Genomic DNA, 24,564 nt, shown 5'->3' on the forward strand with positions numbered 1-24,564 from the left:
TGGTTTCTTTATGTGCACTCAAAGGTTACCTCACCGACGTTTACGGATTCGGACTTCATTTAATTGGGTCCGACGCAGTAGCTGTAAAATCCGCGACCTCCTTACAAACCCACTAACAAGTAGAACTCTCTACCTATCCCGCCACCTCAGCGTGTAAGCAATTGAAGGAACAGTGGGGAGAAAATACAGCTTTCTTTATTTGAACTAGCCTTCGGTAACTCAAATTAGACCCTTAAAGAAGTTTTCATTAAACAAGATACGGCATATGAAAAACACTTCACCGAACACAACGCCAGAAGGACGTAATAGGATAAATATTAAAATAGAAGAGTTCACTGTCTCACAAATATGTTAGCTTCTAAGTGCCTATACGAAACCGGATGCATTATTATCAAAATCCACAGCCTTTTCTTTTCTCATTCCGATGGAAGCAAGCTTCAAGAACTCGCGCGTTCTAGAAACGTGTTATGAAATGAGCACACAGCAGCATTTAGGATTTACAAGATTGTAGGAAAACAAAATCCCATGACGCAATTTTTTTTTTTTTTTTTGCACAGTTTTCTAATTTTTTTTTTCCGTGCAAGTTGCGACCAGCGCAATACTGGTTCCTATGTCAAGATTCATGGATGCAGTGTATGTCAAGATTCATGGATGCAGCGTTTATATTCCTAAGACTGAGTGGAGAAGAAAAATATGTAAGCAAGGTGTGTGTCAGTTGACGGCACTTAAAAAACAAATGGCATTGATAGCACATTCATTGTCAACAGCGCGTGGCCGAACCGTTTTGACATGAGCCGGTAACCGTTATTGTTTTTCCGGTTCAGTTCCTTTTCGGGTTCATCGCGATAACAATATAACGGTTCGGGTTCGGGTTCAGTTCCGGAAAAAATACCGGTTCGGTTCCGGTTTTCGGTTCGGTTCCGGTTCGACACCCTGATTTTATGTACCACGAGTGTCTGCTTTACCGTGTTAGTTTCACACTGCAGAAGTAGTAACTCGAGGCAATTACGAACATAAACACAGAGCAGGTTGGCCCAAAGTAATTGAAACACGAAAGAATAAAACACATAGGGTCGGACACACAGACAGGACAGTTTTTTCAATTAGCAACCGACATTTATGATGCCTTCTCAGGATGCATCATAAATGTCGGTTGCTAATTGAAAGAACTGAAGGCATCAAAATGTCGGTTGCTAATTGAAAGAACTGTCCTGTCTGTGTGTGTTCGTCCCTATGTGTTTTATGCTTTCATGCTTCAAGTCAAGAGGGAATCAGAAAGTAGAAAGGACCGTCAATACATAGCAATGGCGACACCTGCAAGCTATGTATACTGGATAGGGTGCCATATTTTAGCGCGCTATTCACAGCGCATACGGGGGAAGTGAATGGAGGGGGGGGGGGGCAGTATGGGGAGCCTTGGCAGAGGACCCCACATCCTCAGATCAAGCTCCTACCTATTGTTTGCAAAGAATGGCGATCTGAATGGTCTTGGAATGCACATTGCGGAAGCACTGTGGAAGCTTTATTGTATGCAACGTAGTAAATGCGTTAGCGTTCTCTGCCAAGTCACATTCAGGACTAAGTAACTCCACGAGCAAGCCATACTGCCACAAAGTGGCGCTGCTTCAAGGAACTCATGAAGTGGGGACATTCCGACGGAGCTGCACAGAATGCCACCAGACGCAAATTTTTAAATCTGTCCATTTGTTTTAAAATCAGTTTTCTTGACTTTTCTGCCGGCAGCCCAGAAACAGTCTAGGCTAGTGCTTCTGGACTGCCAGCGCAACATGGACCACATCTAAGCAAAAGAAATAAATGCAAACTTTTCGTTTCTGTACCCTTTAAAGAAATTAAGTACTCGAGAAACATTTCGATAGTCCATCCAAGGCCACAGAGCAAATCGGCCCTCAAAAAGGATTCATTAATAGCATTTCGCAATCCTAAGTGAAATAAATAATTTGTTATACCTTCGTTTACAGCATGCTCAGGATATAGAATAAGTTGCAGGCCCATCAAGTGAAGTCTTACATTTATCTTCTATATAAATTGCCAAATGAAATTAAATGGTGCAAGAGAAGTGGCTGACAGCAAATGCCAGGCACCACTTCGTGGACCTGTGTGGACAAATCTTTATTTCTTGGACTGATACACTTTGTACATTTCGGCATCACCAGCCACTGAAAGCAAATCCATATTTGGAATCGACAACAATGCTGCACTTGGATGATTTCCACACAGGCGTTTTTCTTTTTCGCATTACGTTGGTCCCCAGGTGCTTTCAATTTGTCTGTTCTTTTTCACCTAGGAAGTAGTAAGTTTGGTGCCCAAATTAATAACTTTAATTACATTTTAATATCCAAAGAAAATTTTTGAAGCACTCAAATGATTGCAGACATGTGACTGACCAGTGGGTCTAGTTTCTTTATATTTATAGATAAACTGATCCAATGAATGTTTCTGTCACAAAAACGATGAACATCTAATGCAGTTAGGTGTAATACAATAAACAAATAAATCACCTGATGTTGAAGTTACCATTATTCTGAGAATCCGATAAAATATACAAGTTAAAAGTTAGTTAGCAACTGTTCGATTTCTTACGAAGGCAAATTATGATGCTTTTAGAAAGCACACAATGTGGCTTCATAAGGTACCTGAGCGAACCTAAAGTTATGTTATTGGCCTTTGAACTGTTGTGCTGCCCTAGAGTCACCTACATAACCTGCATCAGCACTGATCCATGTGGTCCCTCTAGCATCCTCACAAGTATACGGCCCGTCGACGGTGAAAATAGTCAAAACATGTCGTAAAATTAACTGCAGACGTTATGTGCATAATAATGGAATGCAGTTAGGTAGCAAATATAACCATCAGATGATACTTTACAGAGCAAGGCAAGAAATGCGATGAAACGTGGTGAGAAACACGAATATGACGGCTTGACTAAGGCACAGAGAAGAGAGCCAAGCGACGAGTTGAAGCCACCTTATGGCGGCTGCGTCACATCATTACAAGATGGCAGCGCCCATGTGACAAGAGGTGAAGAGGTCTATGACCTTCACTACAAAACGAAAGGCAGTCCCTCAGACATATTTCAATTGGAAATGATGCAACTCAAAACACATTGTCCCTTAATCCCTCTGCATTCATCTTTCGTCTGACTTATTGTGGAATCGTCCCAGTGAACATATTACTTAAGAAGTGTCGCAAACACTTGGCTTCCTCAAATGAACTATGTTTCAAGAAAACTTGGAAACAAAGCTTCTTGTATGCACTGCACTTGTAAGAACCTATCTGGAACATATATCAATCATTTAGTACCCTCACCAAATATATCCGACAGATAATATTGAATTCCTTGAAAAAGAGCTGCTAGATTCATAGTTTGTAAGTATTCCCGCTTCACAAGTGTAACCAGCCTGAAACATTGACTTAATCTATTACCTGTTGACGAAAGAAGGTGCCTTTCCTGCCACTTATTCATTCACAAACTCTACCACAGTTTCTCAAACATTAATATTTTTATCCTCCCAATGGGATCACTCTCTCAAAGGGGCCCTGCAAGGACTTTTTTACTGGTTTTTAATTTGCACAAAACCTGAGCGCACTGAATGTAGTAACTTAATGCCACTTTTCTTTTCTCAAATTTCGCTTGATTTTAAAAGTTATAGGCGAATATGAATTACAAAAACAAGCAAAAATAACCTCCTTCATGACGTCCTTGGTTGCTTGAGTGGCCGTGAACTAGAGGAGGGGTAGTGAGCTCAGCGAGCGCTCACGGCTGCCGCACTCAGTGTCGACGGCTCGAGAAGGCGCCACTAAAGCATGTTCTGGATAGGCTGTATGAAGCGGGCAGCCAGGGCGGCTCTCATTACATTTGCTGCTCGATTAAACACTAATGAAGCATGACACTTCATTCGCCACAAATGACAGCAAATGCGGGGTAAAGATCAGTTCAGAACGGGAGCCACTTCGCGCTGCCATACCGCCGAAGGGCCAAACCGCAAGCCAAAGATGCTCGCCGGAGGCCTTCGGAACGCTCGGAACCGGTCGAATTCTCGACTGAAGCGCCGCCGCAAAAATCCGGGACCTTTCTACGCTCGCCGCTCGTCGGTGCGTGATCCCGCTACCCCTTTCTAGTATGCGCCGCCTTTTTTTACCGCTTGGTGGCAGGTATGTTGACGGGTCATTTCTTGTTTCCGAACTTTAGGAACTGCATTTGTTTCTTTTCTGATCTAAAATACCGAACAAAAACTACTTTTATAAATAATTGAAACGGTTCGCGCCACTTATATTTTGTATTTGGACTAAAAAGAAGCTTCTAGCGGCTGTGACCAGTCGTAAGCCCACGCCCAAAGACGTCACATTTCATGCGCCTTCGGCACCGCAGGTTACCCCCGTAGTTGGAGGCGGTTTCCGCATCGTCTGGTTAAAATATGACACAGTGATATTTAGTTACTTTCTCCGTGCCCGGTGGCTTGTCCGAACCCCAAGAGACGTGGAAACCGCAAAAAAGGTAGACGATTAAATATGATTGCAGGGCCCCTTTAAAATTAACCCCCTGTTTTCATAAACTAATATATTTAAAGAAAGCACAACTTCTACTTGCCATTTCAGACTGGAACCGCCTCCCACTGAAATCGCCTCCACCAGTGATCACTTGTCCTTTGTTTAAGCTGTAAACATGCTGCAGCTTGATCAGGTCGTAAATTTCCCTGTCAGTTGAACTGATTGTGAGTTTGTTTGTTTTCCCACCTTTTGTTGTTTTTTCTGCGCTATCAATGCCAGAACTGCACGGAAATTGTGTATTGTATCTTTCAGTATTTTCCTCCTCCCTTTATGTGTTTCTCGCTTTTGTGGAATGATTCATTGTAACGTGTTTCTCTTTGCTGTTCGTTCACCTTATTTTGTGCGTTTATTTGGTTCTGCTGTATACCTCATTGTACTAACCCCCCCTTCCCCCAACTCTACGTAATGCCAAATAAGAATACCATATTTTCCTGTCTACAAGCCAGAACCCCCATATGCGAACGTTAGAAAAGTCAGTATATAAGCACTGTCGAAAATTGGGCAACTTGGTTATGCACAGTTACGAAGAGGGAAACAGCGCCAAAAGTATGGAGGACAAAGAATGTGTGTTTTCCTCGTTCTTTGTCCTCGGTACTTTTGGCGCAGTTTCTATCTTCGTAATTTGGTATACAAGTCGCACCTTTGCATAAGTTGCGCTCCGCGGCTACGGCACAGAGTTGCCATAGCCGCGGACCTTTCGCGCCACATTTCGGGCCGCCTTTGAACCATCGGAAGAGCAATGCATCGGTGAGTGCTCTGCCGTTCTTCCTTTGTCATAAATGCTGATACAGCCTACATCATACACAGTTAGGACGCATACTTAAAAAAAAAGAAGCATACTATATGTCACACCATTGAAAAAGACGTGCCAATGAATATCTGAGAGAAAATCTGCATCTCACAGACCTTTGCTTATCAGCCGAGCAAAAAATGCTGACTCACTGAGCTGTGGGCCCATGTGCAGCATCCGATGTAGTGCACAGCAGAGCAACAGTACATGCTCAGGAGGCATTCAACAGTCCAGCATACAAAGGTGGCAGCGCGCAGAAGGCAATTTCGGCAAAGGTCTATACACCGGAAATTTTGGTACATAGATAGGTACGAGACACTGTGTCTCATGAAGAGTGTGTTGGATTAATTTTAGAGGTGCGCAAATATTTCAAAAATAAAATATATTGCAAATAGTGTTTGCTATTCTATTTAATTTCCAGCACACTGTACTGTTCGAAGTGTTCAAAGATTATGAATGGTGTCAAGTTCCACCGCTTCGCACTCCTGCATGCACGTCAAGCTTCAGTTTTGGATTGGTGCACTGAAAGAAATGGCTGACGTCCCAAAGCTCTTGGCTGGCTCAATAGGCTCGGAAACTTGTTCACAACTGTGGGACAGCCTCGTTTCATTATAATTATGGCTGGACTTTCTAATATTAAAGGCCAGTGGCAGGAGAGAAAAATTCAAAGTATATTCAAATAAACATGATAGTAATTACTTTGCCTGACATGTTACATTCGGTTTTACCTAACTCGTCTTAAAGAACATATAGGAAGGGAAAAGCTTGTTTTTTAAACAGCCTGGATGGAAAAAGGATGTCATAAAATAAATTTACAACGAAAAAACAAATTTTTAGAGCTGTAGTTACGGCACGAAACGGATTTGTAGTTGGCACTTGCGGGAGCCCGCACAAAAGTGGAAGCTGGCTGTCACGTGACTGGCCACTAGTCACGTAATGCTTGCGCTCTTTTGGGAGCTTCCTATAGGCTCTAAAAGTTATTTACTAATCTTCGTTTTTTGATAACTATATTTTGATGCTTGAGAAACAAGTGTAAGGAAATTGGCACTTCAATTTTGACTCGTACGATAACAAACAATAGCTTCACCATTTTCTGTTTGAAGGGGTGCGGTGTTACATGTTCTAGTTTCTAACATGTCGGTTCCCCCAAAGCGACGCCGCTGCTCGGCGATCACAAGCACTGCAGCACTTTGTCGAGCAGCGGTGTCCCTTTGGAGGGACTGACATGTTAGAAACTAATACATGTGACACCACGACCCTTTGAACAAATGGCGAAGATTTGTTTGTTGCCGTACGAGTCAAAACAGAGGTGACAATTTCTTATACTTGTTTGTCAAACATCAAGATAATAACATCAAAACAATAAAGACACCATAATGGTGTCTATATTAACGAGACGTGACTAGCTGGGTGGCTTCAATACCACAATCAATTACAAACCCTCAAGCAAACGGCTTGTACCCCCAACCCAACACCATAATACTTCCGATTTATCCCACGCCAATTAACATTTTCGTGAAAAACAGTGCAAACATTCCAGAGTTTTTTGTTTTTTTTTCTTTTCAGTCAGTTTAGCTTAAATGTTAGCCAGATTGACTGGCACTTCAATTAAAATGAAGCCTGTAGAGTAATCCAGGGTGTAGAGAGTTCAGCATTGACATTGGTCAGGGGCAAACGTTTCAGTTATAGGGTCAAGTCACACATCATGACATGGGCAAATTACAAAATCAAAAGAGTGTGATGAAGCACCAATCTGAACTCAAACACATACAATTTTGTGACTGATTTCAGCCGCGTCATGAACAATCGACGGCGTGAAAGTGTCCCTTGGCTCCACGGTTCCCAACCCTAAAATTGCTTTTGTTCAATGTTAGCAGAAGTGTGACATACATCTTTTTTAGATTAAAACAATTTCCTCACTGCTGACACGAGGTGACAAGCAGTTTTCTTCGATTGCTGCGTCTGAAGGGGCACAAGCTCAAGCGCTGACGTAGAGCAAGTGCAAAGTGTGGGATCAGGCCCGGACTTTAGATATACCTAGTGCCTGCCGGCACCAGCCCAATGGACCTGCTCCAAAACGTGCAGCACCATCCAGGGTGGCGAAAAAAATCCCGGGAACTGCAGGTGCAGAACAGCTTGTCGCAGACGACGGTGGGGACGGACAAAACGCAGGCGAGTAGGCGAGGGCATGCGGAAAACTGTTACCCTCTTTCTCGCTCACCTTCTTCAGCGTCACGAGACAGATGCTGCGGACACGAGGGCGGGATTTTTCATGTGGACCGTCAGGACGTTTGAAACGGAACTATTAGAAAAATCTGATAAAACCAGTTCCTTTCTCATTTCCTCATATGTCGTTCAAAGCAGCAAATTACTTGGTCTACTACTGGCGCCACGTCGCTTGGGACGCGTCCTTTGACTGGCGTATTTATTGCGTCCTAAAAAGTGGTCCTTCAGTTTCTGCCCGGTGACGTCACACAAGTGTAGTGCTATCGCCGGTCGCAATCCTGGTGGCGTCGCAAAAACAATGCTGGATGTGGCTGATGTCTAATCTGCTGCAGGCTTTTCTCCAGCCCAAAACTCCACGGAAGCTTTGGCAGCCAGGAGTCGGGACTCTGTGACGACAGCGACGTCCGCTCATACTTTTTGCCGGGACTAAACTGCCAGGATCGCGACATCTGACAGCACAACACACCGACTTCTGCAACATCTTTTGGTTGCCACTAGGGACCACTTTTGATGTATGGGTGGGACGGGACAGAGAACAAACCGGTCTAAGACGCATTCCAGGCACTGTTCTAACGCCAGCCCTTTCCTTCGACAACAGCCATTGCCAAAGGTTTCACACTAGATGAATAGCCAAAAGACGTTTCGCGAAAATACCAAAAGGCTGTGAGCGACGTGTGGAACTTAATTGCGGGAATGTCCTGCATGCTTCTCCTTGCCTCTGCAGCACCTACCACGATAGAGACAGCAATGCAGTTGCTTGCCTGCCCTCACGAGCATTTCCTCCCTCGCCTCCAAAGTTACTTCTGCCATCTGCAACGGCCAGTTTCCAGCAACCCTTCGGTGCAGCAGACGGCACTGCATGCTCCGCAAAAGGTCTATTCTGCTTCTGTGGCTCCGTGAAAAGGCAAATAAGGGTGTCTATGTCTGTAGCAGTTCGACCCACGTACTGGTGGGCACGTCGTCTCCAGTGAGATCTTCCGGGGCACCTACGCCTTGGTCAGAAAGCGGTTCCTGTGATCACATTAACTCCTACAAGATTCCCAGAATCTTATGGCCCTTTATCAAAGTGAAATACACCTGCGAAAGTAAAGAAAGCTTGCCACTAGTAATTGAATCGGCCCAGCTTACCTCCTCAAAAACAATTAAGTTCACTACTGGGCACACATTCACAGCATCACGTGAAGGCAGTGGATTAAAATTGCGGGAAAGATATGGCTCTTGTTATAATGTCTACAGCCGAGACGTTTCCACGTTGAAGCGCGAAGACTAAATAAATAAATAAACGATCACGAAAGTCCAAGAACGCATGTGCACCCTTACCTACCTTCGGTTCGCGGTACAGCTAGTAAGTGGTGTTTAGACGTAATTTACGCGATTGAACCGGCGCTCACCGTGGGTGACTGGAGCTTGGATTTGAGAGAGCGAAGTTCGGAGTCCTTCATTTTGACGCTCTGTTCCCAGTTTCTCAAGTTTCGGACGTAGTCCCGGTACTCTTGGGAAGCGCCTTCCTCGGTCACTCCGTCGTCGTGTCGAGAAACAGCGACTTTCTGAGGCATGCCACTGCGCGTGAGCTTCCTTGGGAGTGTCGGCTGCTCCTTGGGCGAAGCATGCAGAGCATCAACGACTAACTGTAGCAGCCGAGAGATGCGGGCTCAAAAATTATACCCAGGCTCCCCAATAATTACGGGGCAGGAGCGCAGCACTGGTTGATTATAACTTCCCAGAAACGACACTAAACTGCTTTGTCAAACGAGGTGCTGAAAGCCTGGAGGAAATGCGGCGGCTGCAGCTGCTGCAGCAAAGAAGCAGCCCACAGCTAGTACACCATACCACAGCCGACCATTCACAATGTTCGTGACCCTCTTGTGCGCCTTGTTCCAAATGCGGACGGTTTCGGCTATCGTTAGGCAACCAAAGAAACATTTAAATTCATGTAGTCGCGGTTATTTACATGTTTAACTTTTTGTTAAAAAAAATAAAAGATATATTTTTATCAGATATTTTAGTTCACGCAAAAAGAGTTGCCAGTTACCAATGCCAGGTCCAACGAGGTATGCCAGGTCATATAAGTTTAGTTTCGGTTCCAAGCACTATCGTCGTAAAAATGGCGGCCTCGTTAGCTCTCCGTGTGGCTCTATCGCCGAAAAAACCGCTGAGTGGCGCGTGCCGGTGTATGTATCTATTTCCCAACTTTAAATCACACGGAGGAGCTTCCGATAAGAAGCAGCGTGGCTAATAGTGCTGTTTCTTTCGCCCCCGTAGGTCGCCAGTGGCCGCTACTCCTCCAAGCATGTGGACTCAAACTCTGGAAGGCCCCTCCGGACTACGGAGGTGAGTACATTCTCGCTGAAAAAAAAAATTCCATTAGAGCACATGGAACCAGGTTTGCTCGTCAGTGAAGACTAGATATTCGTAGACAAAAGAGGATAGAAAATAATATAAAAAACGTTCAAGGAGCGCTTCGAACGACCGTGCATATCGTCGAGTAAACGTGCTGTATTGATGTCACCGGCGGAGCGGGTGAGGTTTGGGGAGCTCTCTCACATGACGGACTAATCGGCGGACGGATTGATCACGTGACGACAAGTCCGCGATTTGTCCGTCTCCCAAGCGTATCCCCACATGAGGGAGACTACGAGCAGACGCCAGCGAGGGCGGACCGAACCTGTTCGCCACCACCACAGTGCCGCGAAACTCCAACATCGCACCGTGGCACCGTTGTCCAAGAGAGAAATCGGCGTTTGCTACCGCGATAAAGAATCGTACGCCGCTGTTGCGTACAGATCGAGACCGAACACCTTGGAAAAAAATAGCCTAAAAGAAAGCAGGAGAGATGAGACGAGACGGCTGACTATTAACGAGTTTTAGTGAAACCTTCTTCCTCATGCGGTAACGTCCTCCAACAAAAGCACTTAAAAAGAAAAATCTACAAAGAAATTTTATTAGAAAGTAAAGAGGAAAACACTTTGTTTACACTTCCCCATTCCATGTACCAACACGCTCAACTCATCACCGTTACCGAACGTTGTGACAGACGTTGCACGAAGTGCCACTAGCTTTACTAACCCAAGGCATGACAGTAACGAAGTAACCGAAAAAAGGACGCCTGGAGACCCCGGAGTGGCTACTAACTTGGAACGTTTAATCTGCTAGCTCTATCCCTTTTTCGCCCCGGCTGTTGTCTCGTAAACTCGTGCGAGCTTCCACGCGCCAGGCGGTGTTGCAGTGACGTAGCATCCCTTTGTGCCAGTCATATGGGCTGGCACGAGTGCACGCATCGGTTACGATGACGTAACAAGTGACAGGCATGGTCCTGCTCAAGAAAGTTTCGGCATAGAAGCAACGAAGTTCCAGGCTTGCAGTAGGGCGTTTGGAGATGCCTTCTCGCACTCCGCGCTCGTGCATTACACTTACACAGGCAGGAGAAAGGTTTTGCTCGGTAAAAAGCTGATTGGGCTTGGCAAAATGTTATTGCAGCGTGTTAGACAAGTTTTGATTGAAGCTCCTTGACACGGACCTTAGGAGTACCGGAACCTGCTTTGCGTCAGCCGGGCAAAGTTTCTGCAGTTTCTTTAGCGCGTGAAACCAAGAATCACACAACAAAATGAACCAGCAAACGCACAAAACACATGTGCCATTTTTGTTATAATGTGCGAAAACTGAAAAAAAAAAAAAAAAACAAGACTTCATTGTACCGTTGCCTGACTAAACGCTTTTCAAGTCAATCTCCCACCAAAGTTTCGCAAGTGAAAAGGCACTCGACTTTATCAGTCCGCGGACGAGGCGCGGATCGCAAGAATCGGCGACATGATGATCACATGGTGCACAATCCGCGGACAAAAGTCACTATTCGGTTCGTCATGTGAATCGGCTATCAACGGAGTTAACGGAGTGGCGGTGGGCCGTGGGAACGGCGTTCGACACTGAGTGGGAAACGGTCGCCCAGTTGTTTCTGCCGCCGGCGTACCGTGAACGCGCTTGGCGGTTCCGACGAGGCTTGGTGCAAACTCGGGCCTGAGATTATGCAGAGTGCAAGTTTGTCTGCTCCTTGCATAGGGGCTGCGTTGACATCAGAACACCTAGCTCTGATTGGCTCGGATTGAATGAATAGTAAGTAGACTTCAGTGCTAGCTGCCTTGAGGTCTACCCTCAAGGCAGCTAGCTCGGCGTTCTGACGTCAATGCAACGCCTGCGCAAGAAGCAGGTAAACTTTCGCTCCGCAAGTTGCCTCGAGCGTAGCTTAGGGTGATCGTGCGAAGTGAGGTCTGTTTGGCAGCCTAGCTTGCCGACCATTTTCTGTTTTGAAGCCTAGCTAACCGGAGTAGTCGGCAAGCTAGGCTGCCAAACAGATTGTGCTTCATGCGAACATCCTTCGCAGCACTCGGGGATATTTAACCCTAATTTCAGGCCCAAGCTTGCACCAAGCCTCGTCGGAACTGCCTAGCGCTCGCAGCATGGCGGCAGCCAAAGCACCAGCTTCCCGCTCGGCGTCGATTGCCGCTTCAGTGAGAGCTACCTCCCTGAGCCTGCCCGCGGAGGCGGCTCCACCCTATTGCAGGCCAGCGACATCAATATCCCTGGTGCCACCCAGAAAACGAATACTGCAGAATCACAGTCCCGAGAGCATATCCGGTGGCAAATGTGTGCTACCGGAGCTTGAGTGACAAAGTTAGATCCTGCTGGCCTCATTGGGCTGCAGTGATCTGAAATGAACTTCCCAAACACCTATTCCTTGCCCGTTGCGAGTTACCATTAAGTCCCCTAAGTTTGTGGAAAACAACTTTCTCCCTTCCCTCGACCTGTGCAAAGAAAATAAGAATGAGAACCAAATTTCCTTACTTGCCCCCTTTCGGAAACACTTGTTTTGAGAATTTCTTGGTAGGAAAATTTAGGAAACAAGAGACACCATTACGAAGAGGAGGGGTGGGGCTTTTTGGAGCAAACTTTGGGGCCAAAGATAAGTCACAATAGGTACAAGAGCGATATTTCCGAACCTCCATCTAGGTTCGCATTGCTCAGTGCAGCTAGCAGGATAGCTTCGCTACTTGAAGGAATGTCACGTCCATGGAACTTTGTATCGGAAAACTCTCAAACCGGGAATTTGGAAAATGGTGGATTGTTCCATTTCCCCTCAGAAGCAACTAGCACTGCAAAAGGACGTATCACTTTCAACGAATCTCTTTTTGCTAACATTACTGATGAGGTGAGAATGGCAGGGCATCTCTTTCGAATGCCCAGCCTCCAGAATGAGCTCAAGCTTACGCTGGAAGTGGAACAACCGAGCGTAGATTATAGTGTTTCTAACCGTTTGATTGGAGTCACGTGGTTTATGGGCCGCGTTTGCAATACGAGCTGCGAGGAGGTGACGGAAGCGTTGATCGTCTACAAGTGTTTCCGCCTCTCCTCCCGCTTTCCTCCTCGCTGGGCAATGATACAACGCATGTACACTTGCAATTGATGAATGCAGGAGGCGTCTGCTATTATATTTCAAACGCTCTTCATGGTTTCAGTTGCTCCCTTTTAAATCCAGACTCTCAATGGTGAACGTGCCGAGAGGGTTTGATACGTAACTCGCTGTCCGTTTGCCCACACAGACGTAGAGTTCCCGGAGGAACGCAGGCTGAGAATTCTGGAGAAGACCCCGCAGTACCCGCCAGGCGTCTCCTCTCCCAAGATGGTGAAGGACTTGGCGACGATACGTGGACCGGAGCTGGTGCACAACAAGCTGCTCTACAACCAGTACGGCATCATCGTAAGCAGCAGTTCCTGTTTACCGCAGTGCACAATGCAGACAATGTTATAGGCCCAACCATGTGGCTTCGTCTGGCATCTCGTGTGCCCGAGAGCACGTGCAAATCAAATGCTAAATCAAAACAGATTTGTACCACCGGCTTTGACGGCATTGCGCACCGTGTATGAATCGCAGCATACTAACGCCTGTTTAGACCTTAGTGTAACGTCTGCACTAAGCTCGTTTATTGGCTGCGCACTGCAAACAGACTAATGGCTTTGTGGAAAACTATGGTCCCTTTCATTTGTGAATATGACGTGAAGGGTGCACAAGCTTGTGGTGCTTAAAGAAGGGACCTACAGAAAAACATTCGATCGGGTAACAAGCACTTATTTGTTAAGTTGAATGCAAGCTGGTAGTCTGTAGTGGTCTCATGCTGTCCAGTTTGTACCCTGCACATCTGGTAAATTGCACAGAACAAATATTGAATAACAAGGGAATCAGTAGCTGTAGGTACTGCATGCCATTAGACAGGAGAGAGCTATCTAGCTAAAATATCATTTTTCGTTTACCATTTTGCTAAAGCACCTGAGAAAACCTTGAGACCTAAAACAGTGAGAAAATCTTGAAACAACCGTAACTAGAAGAGACAGGGAAAGAAGTCAGCCAGACGACGTCTCAAACTCAACTGATATATTTATTCAGTAAACCTCTTAAATGCACTCTGAAACCAAGGTTGTCACCAACCAACACAACTACCCACATAAGTAGGTGCCTAAACGGGTATGACTGAAAGTGTCTGCTGCAAAGGAAGGTGGCATCAAGTGAGGAGTGGAAGAAAGTGAGCGGACGCAGGTGCCCACTGGCTGCCGCTGCCTTTTTACTGTGCTGGTGAGGGTTTCCAGACGGTCAATACAATCTTGCAGACGCTGTGTGGTGGGTTCCTTCGTCCTGGCCACATTGACATGATCCGGCTGACCATCAACAAGAAGCTCGAGACACAGACCATGTTTGCAGTCTGGAGGATAGACCCACCCTGGAAGCCCATCACAAAAAAGGTGTGCTTTGAAAGCTGCAGCCTCCATGCATTGCATCAGTTATTGTTTTTAGCAGTTATATTCTGCTGCTTTTTGCTTGGCTGAATTGTACATGGCGTCATTCTTGCTACTGGATGCTGTCAACAAAGTATCTCTAAACCGGGAAGTATGGCTTTATCCTTGAATTTTGGGGGATTTTGAGAAAAGATAAATGTTTGGGAAAATGTTTCTTTTCAGGGGCAAGGAAAAAGAATGGGGAAGGGCAAAGGGTCTATTGACCACTACGTGACCCCCGTAAAGGCAGGACGCATCATTGTCGAAATGGGAGGCCACATCGATTTTGAGGAAGTGAAACCGCTGCTCCAAGAGGTAAGGGCATCAGCCACCACTCGAGAAAGCATTGTGGTGGCCATTAAAGTCATTAGTGAGGCTCAGGGGTGTTGAAGCTCTAAAGCTTTGACTCGGTGTGCTTTATAGCACAATCATTGAACTCGCTCCATGTTGACTCTGCCATAGCTGGTGATGAATGGATGGATAAATGAAGGTACTAATCAATAGTTGTGAAAATTGACTGTCTGTTACCGTGTGTAGGGGATATCTGCTCGTGCCGACTGGTTTCAAAATCTTCTATACCTTTGCAACTTGACATCTGCATAAGAAACTCTGCCTTTAACTATGCATGCACCAAAGTGTCATCGCACTGGAGGTGCTCGGAGCTTCTACCATAAACGTTTAGTATCCCCATAACCAACAGTGGGCAGAGAAAGCCAACTTTAAGATTATGTTGACCAGAATGACTCACAGTTAAACATTTGAAAATATGGCCTACAAATGTTTTGCCACGGTTGCCACTATTGAGGGATGGAGGATAGAGGCTGTGACTATCTCCAGGAGGACTTTCCGAGTTGGAGGTTCGCCATGCGCAGTCCCCTTCAGCTTGGGCAAACTGTAAGCACTATTCATATTCAAGGAAGTCTTCTTTTGATAAAATGTATGTTGTTCAATATGTCCACTTCAAAAATTATCTTTGTTTCTGCACAATACTTTGTTTCAGTTTAAGTGTGGAAGTTAGAAGAGCGAGCTCGCGGCTTTGAGCGTCCCTGCCAAGCATGCGTGCTTGTGCAAAGTGCAAGTAGTGTTCAGGGCCCTGTTTGCTCGCGCTTGTAGCATTGTCTGTGTCTGGACGTAAGGTGAAATGAAGTATAGATAAAGTGAGAATTTGAGCAGAAAATATGAAACTATAATTACGGTCTGAATCACCAGTGTTGCATGTTTGCTGAACATTCCCCATTCTAGTTTTCACTTTATTTTAAATCAAAATAGAGGTTTTAACATGTTCAAGAAAAATACCCAAGTGTGTGAACATGTTTTCTAACTGTGTGCACACGGGCCCACCTTGGAGAATTCCTTTTTCCCTTTGCTCCCTGCATCACTGTGGGAAAGTGGCACTGGCGACACTGCCTCCTCGGTGTTTGCTTTGCTGCAGTGCACCTGCGCTACGGGACAAAGCGCACTGAACTGCAACCATATCAAATTTGAAATTTTAAAATAATTTTAAAATATCGAAAACCTTCAAATCATAGTTGACGTTAGTATAATATATTGATTCCAAGATAGAGCAGAATAATGCAGAGCCTATGCCCATTCTCTAAATGTCTCTAGCACTACTAGATGCCTATTTCAAGTTTGCATTACTATATTTGCATGTATGCTATATAAATCTTTACTATAGCAAGGTTCCACTCTACACTGATATTTGAATATTTGGTAGGTCACAATGTTTTCACATGCCTAATTTGCCTTACTCTCTATGGTAGATAGTCTCCCTAAGACATCATGGTTTCCACCAGTTTTTTTTTATTTTTTATTTAGTATTTTTGCAGAGATACAACTAACAACAAAATAAAAGTCATTTCTCAATGTTTCCTGTGAACTCTGCACCGTTTGATGCACATTACGAACCCTATAGGTTAGCAATCATGTTACACTGGCCAGACTCACCATCCCTACAGCAGGGAGATAGTCCACCCCCTTTGTTGATGGACTTTCTGCTATGTACAGCTGGGCCCGGTGGATCAAAACCACTTTAAATAAACCTCAAAAATCAGTTTTGCACGCTCTGGAACTGGAATTTAGCGCAAGGGTGCAATTAGGTGCCTCATTTCTATTCTTTTGCGGTGTTGTTGAAAAGGACGGGAAAAAAAAAGTAAATGCCTATGTGTGTTTTTTTTTTTTATTTTTAATTTAAAGTGTACTTGCTTTAATTAGATGTCACAAGTAAAATATAAAAATTTTCTATGGCTCAGTATGCAGTTACGACTTTTATGTCCATTTGAAAAACTGTGGACATTTGTGACATTTTATTTAATGGAAACAATAAAGGGACACTATCACCCCCCAAAATTTCTTTGAACTTTTTGCGAGGTGATTCAGTATGCTGTGTGGGAGAAATGTAGAGAAGGAGAAAGTTGCCAAAAGTCGTGTGAACCCGAACGCCCTTTTTTTTTTCTCTGCTTCTCCGGCGTGTGAAGCATACGACAAGGAAGTGCCGAGCTACGTTGTGTGGTTGTTTCGCACTTGTATCCCTTTCGCTCTATATTCTGTGCTTGAAGATTAGTTGGCTGGTGCCACGAACGACAGTTCTGAAGTAGCGGCCCGACGTCCGTCGCAACATGGGTCCGTCGTGTGCCACCATCGTGTTGTCCAGCCCGCAGTATGTCGCCATATTGAGAGTGATGTAGTACATGTACCTCCTGTGATCTGTACAATTTTTTTTTTTGATCAACATGTATGCAGTTTTTTGGAGGCCACAAGAATAAGGGTCATATGCTTTTCTATTTTTAATAAAATCAAATCTAATCAAATAGTCTTTTTTCCCATTCAACAAAAATGGGGGGAGGCTGAAGAAAAAAGCTGATAAATCAGCTTGACATGGTCCTCAGCCACCCTACAGAGGCGGTGGTGGCGGCAATGGAAAAATATACACTAAAGAGTTGGTGAAAATACAAAAGCGTGTTTCAAGGAGCAATGGGTAGAGGTATTAAACAACATATACGAATATATGAATGACTGCCTTAGATGACCCATGACTTTGAACATATTTGGTATGCTTTGCTTTGAATGCCATATGACCATAGAATAGAGTGAGCTTAGCTGAAACCGATTGATTCTCGACCGGCTGTTTTCAAGCTGAAAGAAAACGAATTTCGAGCCGCAAATTGTGTTCTGGCCAGTTGACCTTTACTAGGTCATGTTTAAATAAAAATCTCGGTGGCCATAAATACCCTGTCAGTGTCCCTTTAAAGGCGGTGAAGAAAATAATTTTGACTGCTCCTGTTTTGTCCAATGAAATGCTCCGATGGCCCACAGGAATGCTTTTGTTTTAGTCTAAAAGTAGGATTTTGCAAATATTTGAATTTTGGAATAGTACTGGGTGACCTGAGGAGCGGCCAGGCTCTTTAAATCGACCGCAAAATTCGGCTTCTTAACCTATCACGCTATGATTTTGTGCAGCATTGCCCACAGATGGTACATTTTTTTGTAAAATTTGCAAAGAGAAAACTTACCTGAGGAAAAAGTCAAGAAAGAAAAAGGCTTAGCTCCTATGGAAACGCAGTAAAGCCACCAATCTTTAAACAATATGGCGCCGCTTTGCACGGGAGACAAGATGGCGCAAGCGGTCGCGATGCCAACTGCCGCCATCGAACAAGCATACGGCGCCGAGAGCCGGCGTCTTTAGCAGACGATATGTTCTACTCAAAAGCGGCGCGAGCTTTTCTGATATCAGTTTCCAATGCATTCTTTTATCATCCTTACTAAGAAAACATATTGAATGGACAGATAATCGATTAAAACAAAGTGAAAGCCGTTTACAACTGTAACGCCGAATTAGAGCGCAGCTCTTCAGGAGGAGGAGGGAAGGGTACTGAGGGTCACGTGTTCTGGGGGGTCACGTGACCTGGGGGAGGGGTCACGTGACACACCCCACCCCCCGAGGTACAATGACCTTGGTGGGGTCACGTGACCTCGGGGGAGGGGGGGTCCACGTGGGGGATCACGTGACCTGGGGGTGTCACGTAACCTCGGAGGTCACGTGACCTCGGAGGGGTGGGGTCATGTGACCACCCCCAGAGAAATTTTTTCCGCTAGATTTAGCGGGGAAAATTTTCCACGGAATCTAGCAGGGAAAATTCCCCGCTAGATCTAGTGGAAAAATTTTTCCGCTAGATTTAGCGGGGAAATTTTTTGGCTAGATTTAGCGGCGAAATTTCCGCGCTAAATCTAGCGGAAAAATTTCCCTGCTAAACCTAGCGGTAAAATTTCCCCGCTAAATCTAGTGGAGAAAGTTTTCCGCTAGATTTAGCGAGCAATTTACCCATAATGCATCGCGCGGTTACGCCAACAGCGACGCCCCTCAAGGTGGAAACGGGCGGCTAAGAGCCGCACTCTAAAAATGGTTTGGTGGGTTATTTTGCCTGTTTTTTTCGGGGTACTGATGTCGTCTGCTTTGCAGTTCCTTGTTGTTACTGTGCCTGTTTTTGTTTCTACAACTGTCGCCGCCTGCGGAACGCACGCCGCTTTTGAGTCGAAACGATTGTCTGCTTAAGACGCCGGCTCTCGGCGCCGTACGCTCGTTCGTTGGCGGCAGTTGGCATCGTGACCGCTTGCGCCATCTCTTGTCTCCCGTGCGAAGCGGCACCATATTGTTTGAAGACCGGTGGCTTCGTTGCATTTCCATAGGAGCCTTTTTCTTTCTTTACTTTTTCCTCAGGTAAGTTTGCTCTTTGCAAATTTTACAAAAAAGATGCACCATCTGTGGGCAACGCAGCACAAAATCGTAGCGCGATAGGTTAAGAAATTGAATTTTGCGGTCGTTTTAAAGAGCCTGGCCGCTCCTTGGGTCACCCAGTAGTTTCGAATAATATGCTATTCAATATTCGTTTTGAGATAAACTGCAATATTGAAATTTTTTCGAAGTGTGGATTCCGGCAGGTTAGCCCTCTTGGGCACGCTTCTAAAGGGGTGTCCAAAGAGGATACTACAAAACTCGTCGGGTGACACGACTTCGACAAATCGTGCGGTGCTCCACTTCCGACCGTTTTCCTTTGCCGGGGGGGGGGGGGGGGGGGAAACTCCCCCCCCCCCCCCCCCCTTCCCCATCAAATCTCCCCCTCGCTTCCTCCATGGCGGCCTTGCTCTGCTCATCACGGGGGTCCAGAGAGCCACTCACACGCTCTCTTGACTGTCGGTCAATCGCTCAAGGCCTCTGCCGCTTTGGAAGTCCCGAAAACGGGAAAGAGAATGACATGAAGGTGTCCTTCCTTTTCCCTGCGGAAAGCAAAATGCACGCTTCGACGCAGGATAGTGAGTGGCTCTCCGGACCCACGTAATGAGCAGATCAAGGCCACCATGGAGGAAGCGAGGGGGAGATTTGACGGGGGAAAATTTCCCCCCGGCAAAAAGAACGGCTGGAAGCGGAGCACCGAACGATTTGTCGGAGTCGTGTGGCCTGACGATCTTTGTGGTGTCCTACACCCCTTTACCGAATACGCTTCTGCAGGTGTTGCTTCTCCGCTGTGCACTGGTGTTCGGTAAGAAGTGCGCTCAATGGAGCTAACCCGCCGTGATTAAAGGGGCCCTGCAATCATATTTAAGCGTCTACCTTTGTTGCGGTTTCCACGTCTCCTGGGGTTCGGGCAAGTCAGCGGGCACGGAGAGAGTAACTAAATATCAGTGCGTCATATTTTAACCGAACGACGCGGAAACCTCCTCCACCGACGGGGGCGACCCGCGGTACCGAAGGTGCGCGATATGTGACGTCTTTGGTCCTGGGCTTACTACTGGTCAGAGCCGCTAAAAGCTTCTTTTTAGTCGAAATACAAAATATAAGTGGCGCGAACCGTTTCAATTACTTATAAAAGTTTTTCTTCAGTATTTTAGATCAGAAAATCAACAAATGCCGTCGACATACCCGCCACCAAGCGGTGGAAAAGGCGGCACATACTAGAAAGTGGTAGTGGGTAGTAAAAGTAAAAATCTACTTCTTGCACATGCATACTAAAAAGGCTTAACTGCACGCTCAGCCATAGGAAATTATTGTTTCTATGGCTGAGTGTGTAGTTGTAACTTTTGATTAGGGCAGGTTTCCTTTGATATTTTCAAAAAAGGGTTGCACTACTCAGCCATGTCTTTGCACTGAATTAGTTTCCAAGCTTGTAAAGCTAGTTTTTGATATCTATTTAAGCTGTGTTTGAATGGTTTGGCCCACGCTGCACGCATCCACACTCCCCAATTTTCTTCTTTGTGAACTCTGCTTTAGGTATGCTACAAGCTTCCTGTGGATGCCATCCCCATCAGCCAGGAGGTCCTGGACAACCTGAGGAAGCAGGAGGAGGAGATGGTGCAGAAGAACATCAACCCCTTCAGCATCGAGAGGGTGATTGACTACCAGATGCAGGGCTCCCAGCAGTGGATCAGCAAGTACGACAAGAAGTACTACACCAAGTACATTTGATGGGACAGTGCCATGTATAACATCTGGCCTCATACTGATACGGTAGTTCTTGTCATCTGCCACAAATCGAAGAGCTAGGTTAATAAAATGATGAATTGTTTCTAAGTGTTTTGTGTGTGAATTTTCTTCATTTTATGATGGATGTGGTGTTAAGCTATTAATTAATGGAGATTATTAGACAGCTTAATACGTTTTGGTCTCGAGGGTGGTGTTTTCTATTTTGGGAGGGATCCAAGGAACTTCCACCCCTCTCTATGCTCTTGGAATAGTGCATTTCAAAGGTCTAAAAACTTTGTTAGAAATGGGAGGCACTCACTTGATCGAATGACGTTTTAGCGAACGCCCACGTTTCATCGAACGACACTTTAGCGAAGAGTCGGACACCGCGAAGCGGCGTTTTCGGGTGGGCCAAGTGAGTTCATATTTTTGTAATGAGTTGCCGTAGACTGTCGCCGCGAAGCGGCGTAAAGCGCAGCGCGACGGATGGGTTAACGTGCGCCCCCGTTATTCGCTAAACCGACCATTCGCTCAAATGTCGCCGTTCGCTAAAATGTCATTCGCTCTTGTGATAGGGACCCGTTAGAAATATATTGAGGACAACGAAGAGAAAGGTTCAAGTGTTTGGGGCATAGCCATGCATATGTATACAGTGTAGACCGCATATAACGTATGTCTCGGGAGTCGCGAAAATCCGCACTATAAGCGGTACCGCACTATAACCAAAACATCAATTTTTCAGGCCAAAATACATGCCATGAGACAACTTACCTTTGTAAAAGAATTTATTTTATGTTAGATGAAAAATAAAGCTTAGTTTAAGGAAAGTCTTTATTTCACCAGACTAGTACAGTTCCGTCTCAAGTGTGTTACACATTTTGAAAGAAATGAGCAGCTTTTGCCTGGCGCAGCCTTTTAACGGCGTCGCGGGTTGCGGACGGACGTTGCGAGCGTTCAGGATTGCTAACCCTAATCACTTTTCTCCGGAGATGAAAACGCGTGAAAATTCGCATCCTTCACACGGTACGCGCCAGTAATACCTTGAACTTGAGCGCACGCATGAAATGCTCTAAATAAGAAATCCGGGCGATGTTCGAGGACACAAATGCTTAGAAAGCACCACTGTAGTCGAAGTAAACAAACAAGACGACACGGGCGTTTCTGCCGCCTTGAGAGCGCCGCCACGACATCGCCGCACGAGTAGGTAAATCTTCCCTGCTGGGTTATCATAGCGACACACAACGAAAATTCACAGTCAAGGATAGCGCTTTTACGCGGAACGATGAGATGAACGCTTTCTACGACGACGATCACAACCGACGCCGCGTTTGCGGATAGAAGCAGCCGACCCGCGACCGGCATGTGCGCAACACTTCTCCTCGACCTGCGATTGGTCTGTCGCTGCGGTTGTTTGTTTCCAACGCAGCGGAGGGACGCACGCACGTGAAAGACACGTGCGTGCGTCCCTCCTTCGCTATGGCAACTGAAGCCTTTCGCTTCTTCCCGCTTCTTCGAGCAACTCGGCTCTGGAGCAACTGCCACGCGAGTGCCGCTTGCTGCTCGCGCCGTCAGCGCCGTTATCTAGTGTCGCACAGGGAAGCGCGCTCGCTGCTCCGGTCGGCGGCGCGGCCGGCGGGCTGTGCCAGAAACCGCACTATAACCGGTATTTCCCTTCGCGCGCCTGCATTTTAAGCGGTATGTAATTACATGGAGTTCTATGGGAGGTGAACCGGTGGTTTAAAAAAACCGCGTTATACCCGGTCCTGCACTATAAGCGGTTACGTTGTAAGTGGTCTATACTGTATGAGACTTCTGCTTCCCCTTTTCGTTTGTACAGAATGGAGGAAACCCAAACAAAAAGTGTCTGTTGCAGCCTGATGAGATCCCGATATCCTGACACACCTTGGTGGATGGGGGGATTAGCAATGTGCTAATCTCCCTACCCTTTAAAAAAAAAAGATGCTATTTTACATTTTGGTTAGCACAGGGTCAATCATTCTGGGAAAATGCCACCATAATTATCTTTCAAATCTCGGACCATTGTCAAAAAGGACCTTACCGCTATTCTCGTCAAGGTTCATTCAGGACAACGGGTCATGGTAAATTCAGGTCACAACAAGAGCCACTGTTATGGTTTTCTGTTTGGGCCATACTATTTGTGCTTTGGAGGAAGGAGAGACTGCGTTTTTGTAATAGTGAAAACTATATGGACCATAGAGATAGCATAAAATTGGGAAGAGGGGCAGTTCAAACTTCTCTATTACATCCTTAAAGCCTGACCTACGAAAAGGTGTTTGGCAAGGTAGTAAAATCCTCACCACGCTTCCCTTTTTTCCCTCTCCCAGACCAAGGGAGGGGGGGGGGAGGGGACTTTTTTTGTTGCTGCATCTTGGGCTGGATAAACCGGGATAAGTTCCCGGCTTAACCAGCCCTAACATACAGCAACAAAAGGAGGCCGCCCTTCGTCCAGATACCAGGAAGAGGAGATAAGCGGAAGGGTGGCGAGGAGGGTACAGTAAATTATGTTGTAAGTCGCTCTTTAACCACTACACCTCACGCAGCCGTGGGACAGATTGCTGGAATAGGATGGGATGAATATGGCTTCTCAGCAACTTCCTCCGGGAGTTTATTGATTTTAAGGTATCGATAGCTGCGTTCAGTTTGCTTACACCTCCTGCACCGGTGTAGAGAAGTGCAGAGCAGTGTACTTCCGATCGTATCTCAATGCGCATACCGGAAGTACACTGTCCTGCACTTTTCTGCACTGGTGCAGGAGGTGTAAGTAAATCGAACGCAGGTAGTGTTTATCGAAGCAACACTTGTGTGCAACTTTTGTCATTAGAATTACCAATGGAAATGGCATCAACACCAAATTAAGAAATATTAATTGATACAAGCACATTTGATTTATTTATCTTGCATATGTTTACATGCAGATATAATTTATATATTTTGTTTTAACAGGAAACACTGCGTAATTAAACTAAGAATTTAGGAGAAAATGGAATGAAACAAAAATAAACTGAAAAACACCTTCCGAATTTGACGAAAAATAAATCCGAAAACACGGAACCCTAATTATAACCCACACGCCGCACTGCGATCACACAACGGACTAGTCCATGCACATATTGATCATGTATGTGACGTCATTTCATTGGACGTTGAAGAAAAAGAAGCCAATATTCATGAATGTATTGAAAAGTCGTAGAGGAAAAAGAAGTGCAAATACAGAATGAGTTGCGAGTCAGCGCTGTGTGACTGTTTTTTCTGCTGTGAGGGGGGTCGGTGGCCGAGTGGGCTAGCTACACCAGCTCGGAGCACGTGGAGCGAAAGCTCGCGCTGCAGAAACCAGGAATCCTGGGCTCAATCCCCACCCCTGCCCGTTTCAATCTGGATGAGCATCGTACCGGCTTGCGGTCATGTATCACTACTGCCTGATGCACGTTAAAGACCCCGTGCTAGTGGTTGTACTGCACTGGATAAATTGCTTATCTTCAGTGGGTAACCATGTCGCCATGCTCTGGCAGACTAACCTCCTGCTGTATAAACAACTAACGACTAATTTGACTGCCTTTTTTGTCTGCTGTGATTGTTTTTGTGGCGGTGGTGATGTGTGTTTGTGTGTAACCTCATACTTTCGCTGTTATTTTGAGACATGAATAACCAACTTGCCCAAGCCGCCGTTTGTCGAAACAAA

The 24,564-nt window shown here is 45.8% G+C and overlaps 2 protein-coding genes across 2 annotated transcripts in view; one reads left to right on the plus strand and one right to left on the minus strand.

Annotated features, from left to right (window-relative positions):
- Positions 1–9,470, minus strand: part of LOC8029348 (RNA polymerase II-associated protein 3) — a 58,826-nt gene extending 49,356 nt beyond the window's left edge. The window contains exon 1 of the mRNA XM_029982744.4: positions 8,977–9,470. Within this exon, the coding sequence (XP_029838604.4) occupies positions 8,977–9,141 (165 nt within the window). The 5' untranslated portion in view covers positions 9,142–9,470. The remainder of the gene's footprint in view (positions 1–8,976) is intronic.
- On the plus strand, positions 9,465–20,967 carry LOC8029347 (39S ribosomal protein L16, mitochondrial). Its single transcript, XM_002404630.5, has 6 exons — positions 9,465–9,756; positions 9,848–9,916; positions 13,180–13,337; positions 14,243–14,374; positions 14,591–14,722; positions 20,673–20,967. The coding sequence occupies exons 1-6, from the start codon at positions 9,537–9,539 to the stop codon at positions 20,865–20,867; spliced, it is 906 nt and encodes a 301-aa protein (XP_002404674.4). The 5' UTR covers positions 9,465–9,536; the 3' UTR covers positions 20,868–20,967.
- Positions 20,968–24,564: the final 3,597 nt, after the last annotated feature.

This window comes from Ixodes scapularis, unplaced genomic scaffold (genome assembly GCF_016920785.2).
Source record: "Ixodes scapularis isolate PalLabHiFi unplaced genomic scaffold, ASM1692078v2 PGA_scaffold8__174_contigs__length_109621045, whole genome shotgun sequence".
Classification (NCBI taxonomy): Eukaryota; Metazoa; Arthropoda; class Arachnida; order Ixodida; family Ixodidae; genus Ixodes; species Ixodes scapularis.